At 28.9% G+C, this 8320-nt stretch overlaps 2 protein-coding genes across 2 annotated transcripts in view; both read right to left on the bottom strand.

The window, feature by feature from the left end:
* Positions 1 to 11: 11 nt before the first annotated feature.
* LOAG_10579 (hypothetical protein) lies at positions 12 to 868 on the bottom strand (the record flags this gene model as incomplete). The annotated part of the gene is made up of 2 exons (XM_003146103.2): positions 12 to 206; positions 755 to 868. The coding sequence occupies 2 exons, from the start codon at positions 866 to 868 to the stop codon at positions 12 to 14; spliced, it is 309 nt and encodes a 102-aa protein (XP_003146151.2).
* A 4454-nt stretch (positions 869 to 5322) lies between these two features.
* The window catches only part of LOAG_10578 (hypothetical protein), a gene marked incomplete at both ends in the record, with an annotated part of 4161 nt that continues 1163 nt past the window's right edge, over positions 5323 to 8320 (bottom strand). The window contains 9 exons of the mRNA XM_020448193.1: positions 5323 to 5496; positions 5726 to 5845; positions 5948 to 6133; positions 6224 to 6361; positions 6552 to 6681; positions 6921 to 7086; positions 7152 to 7286; positions 7565 to 7820; positions 7941 to 8093. Of these exons, the coding sequence (XP_020301641.1) occupies positions 5323 to 5496; positions 5726 to 5845; positions 5948 to 6133; positions 6224 to 6361; positions 6552 to 6681; positions 6921 to 7086; positions 7152 to 7286; positions 7565 to 7820; positions 7941 to 8093 (1458 nt within the window). The remainder of the gene's footprint in view (positions 5497 to 5725; positions 5846 to 5947; positions 6134 to 6223; positions 6362 to 6551; positions 6682 to 6920; positions 7087 to 7151; positions 7287 to 7564; positions 7821 to 7940; positions 8094 to 8320) is intronic.

Here is an 8320-nt window from a genome sequence, read left to right as displayed (position 1 = left end):
AAAATCATGAATTATAAATTAAAACCAGTATTATCAGCTTGTCTAGCCTGCGCAGTGCTAACTCCACGTTGAGGATTCGGTGAAAACCGGATACGACATAAAATTTCACCCGGAAAAGCTTTAATTGCAAGAACAGCTACAGGATATGCGCATGCAATGAGTCGTAAACCGTGAATTACAAGTGAGCCAATTAATAAGCGGAAAGCCTTTAATGAAAAAAAAAAACGATTAAAGTTTTTTTTTCAATTGAAGTAAATAATTTTTGAAATTTTAAAAGTTAACTGAAAAAACTTTTATTCTTAATATAAATTCCCATAAAATGAATTAAAAGTTAAGTGAAATAATTTTTTCTTTTCTTCTTTTTATATACATTCCAAATATAATTCAGTATGTATTACAGGATTTGATATTTTCCGGACAAAATATCAAATGGAAAAGTGTTATAAGATGGAATGAATAAAAAGTATAAATAATCCGATAAAGATTTTAATTTGATAAGTACTAAGGAAATTATTGTTGGTTTAGTTAATTCAAAAAAAAAAGCTTAATTATTATTTTTCCTTTTTTTTTATTATTCAGTAATTTATTTAGAAAAAGAAACAATGAAAAAAAGTATTTATTGGGTAATTTCATTATGCAAATAAATAATCCTACTAAATTTTTTAATTACTTAAATTTTTAATTAAAATTAAAATAAGTAATATGAATTGTTTTTGTTTTTTAAAAGAATACAAAATATATTAAGTGTAATTACTTTAGTTTCATCCGAGAATCGGTTTAGAATATCGTTTTTTCGTCCCATAACCATAAGTAGCACATAGTTACTATATGCATATGTTACTTCTTGCAAAAATTGGCAAACATTCATAATAATAATTGCGCGTAAAATATGCGTGTTGCATGCATCACAAAAATACCATTGCATGTATGCAATTGATAGCGATAAACATGTGCAACAAACTTGCTGTACGACAAATGATGACGAGTAACTGCAAAATGCAAATGTAGTTTTTCATCTTTTTTTTTCCACCTCTTTGATATCTCTTCAAGCTATTCTGCCAATTAATTTTCTTAATTAATTTAAGATGAATAGTGATAAGCGTACATAAACATAACACGTAAATGACGTAAGCAAACACTTTGAAATGTGAAATACGTAAAAGAAATTATATGTAGACATAAAATAAATTATGGAGTGATGGATAGCCAAACAATACGTCTAAATATGAAATATTAAAAAAGAAATTACGCGTAAACGTAACGCAAATGACGAAATTATTCAAAAACAAAAAAAACATGTAAATGCGAAGTATGTAAAAGAAAAAAAAAGATGTAAATATAAAAATAAGTTAACGAGTAAAGGGATTATTAATTAAGATATAATTAATATTAACATATGTCATATAAAACTGGTTTAAATAAGTTGACATCCATAGTTTATTTTTTTTTTTGAGCTAATGAATGATAATGTAATTATTTAAATCAATTACTTACGGAGCATTTGCGTGCATTTCGTAACAAATTGCAAAATTTAATAATCCAAGGAAAAGATGAAGTATGGAACAGAACTAAAAAATTAATTATTTAGCAATAAAAATATTACAAATGTATATGTGTTTAATTGAGCAATGCAATAAAAAAAATATATATTGTATGAATTCCCCAAAGTCTTTAATTTTAATTTAAATTTAAATTGGAATTGAAATTTAAATTTAAAATTATGCAAAAATACACGTTTGAAGATTACATTTAAAAAAAAGAAAAAACTTACTATAATTTGACGTTTGCGCTCAAATGGTTGCATATTTTCCTCCGTATTTTGTGCTATTTTAATTAAATATTTGAGTAAATAATAAGTTAAAAATACATTAAACAATGATATCAAACCAAGAAAAACATTCATTTGTAGAAAAATTTTTGCCTCATCACGTTCTTCATCAGACCAAATTGTTAAAATATGAAATGAATTGATTGCAGTAAATATTATCGATACGATATTGTATATGAATGTGTAATGAGTTGATACATATGATGCTATGAAAATTATCATTGAATGTGTTTTAATGAAAAGATAAATGAAGAATGATGTAATAATCATTGATGATAACAACCAACGATATTCATGTAATGAAGTTGCCTAAAAAAGAAAAAGAAAAAAAACTTTTAATTAATTATCAAATGATAATTAAAATAATTTCATTTGAGTTAATGCAAATTGTATTAGATGGAATGTTTTTGATGATAAAAAAAAGATTTATGATTTCATAGCACTATATTTAATACTTTTCATTTGATTTTACTTATCATTAAATTACAACTATTTTTTTCTTTTTTTATAGCATTTGCCTACAATCAATGACATACGTAACGTTATCTTTTACAATAGTGACGTACGTGACGCTACCTTTTACAACAATGACGTACGTAAAGTTATCTTAAACATTAATAACGTATGTGACGTTATTTTCTACGATGCATTCATTTGCCAAATTGATATTATTTTTTATGGAATTCCAAAAAAAAATTTAGATATTATTAAGATAAAATTTTTGTATATTACTAGGATAAAGCTTAGAAATTAAATATTAATTAAAAAATTTGGAAAAATTTTTTTATTATTATTACGATAAAATTTAGATATCGAATATTAATTAAAGATTTTGAAAAGAAAAAGAATTAGCATTATTAAGATAAAATTACGAGAAGAAAGTTAGTTACCTGATATGGTGAATTCCAATAGATTGTAAGAGCAATAAGAAACCAAATGAAGGCAATAATATTTAATAAAAATCTTCCATAAATTAATGCATTTTTTAATGGTGACGAAATTTCCATTTTGCTGAAATTTTAATAAAATTTTGAAAGAATTAAAAAAACTTTTTTGAACAAAATATAAAATGATGTTAGAATGCTATTTAATACTATAACATTACCATTGTTCATTATAATTCATTTTAATTAATGAAGGGAAACAATATTGGACAGGTAGCCTAAATGAGGATTGTTTTATCTTTACTAAAATGAAATCCATCAAATTGCACCTATCCCTTAAATCCGTTAATATTTCAAGTAACTGATAAATTTTATTAATTTATTGTTACAATATTTACTTTGCTTCTACTTATAATAATTACTTGTACTTATGCTAATTAATTATTATTTAATTATTGTTACAATCACAATATTTTTATAAGCTATCAATTATTATTATTAGATCTTTCATCTTATCATATTCTCTTGTAATATCATAATCAAACAGGTAATTCATTCTCATTTAGAATATAATCAATTACATCAAATATCATAATTATTTATAATTATGTTAATTAATTTGCATAATTCACTATCCCATAATTTATTCTTATTTAGAATAAGATGAATACAAAGAAATACATCAGTGATTTATTTTTGCACTCTACCAAATATACCTATCCCTCTTGTTCAGAACGAGAAGAATGAGGAAAAAAAATACACCAGAAATTTATTCATGCAATCTACCAGATATACCAAACCAGTAATTCATTCGTAGGATGAAATACACCAGATTTTTATTTATGCGGTCTATCACATTACTTATTTATCCTGTAGATATTCAGATATAATTTCAAATATGCCATAAATTATTAATGAATAAAATAAATAATATTTTGAAATGTTAAATGATTAAATCAATAAACATTATTAACTTTATCAAATATAGTAATTTCAAAAAAAAAAAATGGACGATATTTTTAAACACTGCTATTAATCCTATGCTTTTTCTACATTTCATAATTTCCAATATTAAATTTAACCAATTCCAATTTTAACATTTCCATTAAACGTCACATACACTCATCATTTTAATTGATAATTAAAACTTTTGCATCATTCTATTAATTAATCCTAAAAGCTTATTGAAATCAATTTATCTTTTGTGATTTTGAACAAAAACTCAAAGTAAATTTATGAGAGATAAATTCTATGCTACCAAAGAGAAAACCATTTATTAACCCATCCGTACTACTTTTAGCTTGATTAAAGTAATGACCCATTTACTTCATCCTCTTTCTCTTTCCCGCTTTCTTTTTGACCATTTTTCAGATCATGCATCAAAAAAAAATGAATTTATGTTTGGAATTTTTGATCTTTACTTTTGTTGACAACAATTAGTTTCAGTAAATGATGTAAGAAGAACTATTAAAGAAATATATAATTTATTTCAATCGAATCAAACATACAAGTAAGACAGATAGAGAGAGAAATGTACAAAAAGTATGAAAGTATAAATGTATATAAAAATTTTGAACCATTTGATTCATTCAATTGAAAGTTGAATGTTTATGAAAGTAGAGCATATGAAAATGGAAAAGAGTTAACAATATTCTACAAAAGAGATCAGCAATAACAACTATGGCTTTCATTATTTTTATGGGAACTAAAATCATATGATAACTATAGGAAAAAAAAAATGTATCATGAAGAGGCTACTTGTCATCTACTTTATAGCTGTGCTAATTAATTACAGAATGTATACAATTGAGAATTATAAATTTCTCAAAGTAATAAATTTATAGATGACATTATAAGAATAATATTCCATCTTTGGAAGAATACAGCCATGTAATTTTTTCACTCACAAAAGACCACATGTCACAGCTTCGTAACAACGTAGAACCGGATTTCAAATCTATTATGAAGTACGAAAGCTAAAGCTTACAAAGTCAAGAACTTTGCTCCGTAATTCCACAAAGATTCAAGTAAAACTCATAAAGGAGCATTGTGCAAGCTTTTCACAGGAACACATTCACATTTAAATCACAACAGCGTTGAACACAAAAAAACAAAAGACGCATATTAAAATATGCTAAAATGATGGTCCAAAATCATAATTTGGGATTAAAACATTATTTCAGAAACGTAATTTGATGAAGGACTGAAATGGATTGAGAACATAATATATCTACTACATGTTAAAGATTCGAAGTAATGTAGTTGCATTTGAAAGATTTGATGCTGCATTTGTCTGGTACCATTATGAATAATGCATGGTTTTAGAATCGAAAAAAATTCACAAAGCACTTACTAAATTGCTTTAATCAACTGGTTTTTGATGGATTTATGATCACAATGAAGACTAAAATCATTCATACCATGGTTCGTAACTTCTCAACCAACTGACCTAATTGACACCAAACATTCAAGTGGTATCAAAAATGTTGTGAATATTTAATTCAGTTCTAATGTGGCCCTCATAACTTTGAATCCTTCTTACACCAAATTACATCTCGCACCTCCATATAAATAAATCTAGAAAAAGATGAAAATAAAGCGGAGGTAAAGTTAGGAAGATACTGCAGATGTAATATTTGGTCCAGCTGAAATTATAATGTCGCCATATGGTTCTGATTGTTGTACATCAATCGCTTGCCATTTTTTTAAAACAAGCAACATGGAGAACTTTTGAGCAGCAGTTTTTCGTGTTGATCCTTTCGTAAGTAGATCAGTAAATAATATCTAAACAATGCGCACAGTACATGTCATCATGAAAATATAAACGTATGATTTGCTTACATGTGCTGCTAATTTTTCATAACCTGCCACTGCAAGTACACGAATTTTTTAACCCAGAAAAAATCCATTTCACATTCAAAAAGTTAAACAGAAATTTGCATGGCACTCATCCCTTATCAGGATGATCGAAATCAGTGTTGCTATAATTGAAAATTTGTGACAAAAAATGCACCTTTCCATCAACAGAAGCCTTAATTTTAGTTGAAATGGAATTTAGAACATTCTGCGTTCTTTTTGTCCACCTATGCTCGTCTTCACCATCAGCTCCTGTTTCATCCTCATCTACTGTACGCTGCAAATCAAAATCACTTATGCAGATTTAGCAAAAAAAATAAACTATCCATCAGATCCATGGACATAGGAATTCCCAAATTTCAAAAAATTAAAGTAATACTTCGGCTCGGCTTTTCCGCTCTTTTTTCCTTTCAGGACTCGTGAAGACATCTTTACTAATGGATGTTAGCTGCTCTTCTGGTGCGACCGGTACTTCTTCTTCTGGAATTGTTTCTAACTGCCCTATATTCTCATCCGGTGACATTGCTGCCATGCCCACATCATCAAAGTCATCCATGCGGTCTTCCTGAAAAGACTTTTCATTGCACCTAATAATAAAAGGATTTGAAGCAGAATCTTTTAAGGAAAATATCATAGAATTTCAGAGAATTTATACCAAAAGTCCCGACACAATGCTGCCCTCGGGTTCAATGTTATCGTCAACATGTTCTGCCATTTCCAAATCCTTTCGTATTTGGTCCCCCGTGAGTGCGCTTGTAGTATGCACACGGTAAACAAGATGAGAACGGTACAGCTATAAAATAATGCATAAAATTGACATTTATAACTAATGAATATTTCACATGATTTCCTCTACACAAAAAATTTATAAAATAATCCTTTAAATGAAGAAATAAGGAATTTTTCAGCAATATTTGAGAAAGATATTGTATTAAATCTAACTAATCGTCATATAATTTCTGATTTCATTCCTCTAAATTTACCTTTAAAAGATTTTCAGCTCGTAGATGTGCACAACCTGGAATAGCAAATAGTTTATCAGCAGTTCCAGTTTCTTTGAGTTTCATCAATTTCCTTGTGGGTGGTGCAAGATCCAAAGGTTGTAGCGTGTCTCTGCAAAGAGTGTGACTCTCAAAAACTAAAGCTTAAAACAAAATTTAGTCTTATATTTTGTTACATTAACGTATATAGGATATCTTTCTCTATTAATAGCACTGCGCAAAAGCAAAAAAAAAAAGAAAAGAAAAGAAAGGAAGAAAACAACTAGTATAGCAGGCTAATAAGTTCACTTCCAGCTGAAAATAACGAAGAAAAAGCAAAATACAAATCACAACCATTTGGTGACTATGTACCTGTATTCAGCCATATTTCCTTTCATTTCGTCTCCTGAAATATTCTTCTGTTCGTCAACTATCAATCGACGTCTACGTTTCGGTCGTCCTGGCTTCTCGATCCCAGCTACAGCAACAGCAGCTGCATCCAGTGGTTCAAGAGTGAAACTTTCACTAGCCAGTCCACCTGAAGTGCGGACCAGCATTAATGGAGTTGACAAATTTGGCGATCACAAGAATCAGGAGACGCACCAGTAGTGGGAATTACAAGTCCCGCTATTGCTGTCGCGGCGACATCTTCCGTTTCCATCGGAATATCGTGTTCAGCTCCAGGAGCTTCCATTGCATCCAAACTTTTTGCCAATTCGCTTTCATTGAAGATTACTTCTGCAATAACATGAAGGATTTTATTATGCTTATTATAAATTACTCCAACTTCATCCCAAAATTTCATGCTAAATTTATTGAGAAAATAGCATTCCATCAGATCAGGTAGGAATAGAAAACGCTGAATGTCTTGTAAAGGTTTTAACGGTCGCCTGATAGCTAAGACTGTTTTGAAGAACCATATAAATCCGAAGTTATAATCCCTCTAGTTCTGTTGTTAACTTTTTAAGAGCAATTGGAATATACCTAACTGAATTCCATAAATCAAAAGCAGTTACCGTCTAACATGTTGTCAGCAGGGAAATCACCAAAATCATCATCCGGCATTGGCATTCCAAGATGATCAGCAATATCAACATCCATCGGTTTTTCGCTAATAGCATCACCCTTCTCGCTACCCGGTTCAGATTCCTCCAGAATCGTTGCTGCAGATCTACTGATTCCTGCCTCCGGTGCATAGGATACACGTTCACGAGCTTCTTCGATGTTAACATCACTGAATAAACCTAATGAACTTTCTCCAAAATCATCGCCCTGAAAATGCTTATCTATACAGCATGCTTAAGATCTCAAAAAATAATACAAGTGAAAAAATTCTGATAGAAACCAAGAAGCAAATTTGAAATAACACAAATGTATCATCATTAAAAGTACCCCAAATTCCGCTCCGAAAGGCATATCTGTCGTTTCTGGGATAATATCTTCTTTCAGAGTAATATCATCAATTCGACTTTGGTTGATATGAATTTGTGCATGCATGTCCAGTTCATTGAAATCCGGTAATGCAGCATCAAAATCATGAAATACCTGAAATTTCGACAGTACCATGAATAAAGAGATGTCAATTCAGTGATTTCATTGCGTTCATTTTACTTTTCAAATTTCAAATTTTTCAATTTTTAGAATTCAATTTAGACAATTCTATGGTTGTAAAATGGAAGGAAAAAAGAAAAAGAAACTGTTAATTAATTCATCCAAAGGAAATCCAACTAAACTGAACCAATGGAATTGCTTTTTTTCGAAATAATCTTCTA

Source organism: Loa loa, assembly GCF_000183805.2.
Source record: "Loa loa unplaced genomic scaffold supercont3.83, whole genome shotgun sequence".
Lineage (NCBI taxonomy): Eukaryota > Metazoa > Nematoda > Chromadorea > Rhabditida > Onchocercidae > Loa > Loa loa.
Note: the sequence above shows the minus strand (reverse complement) of the source record. Positions and strands in the feature narration are given on the sequence as shown.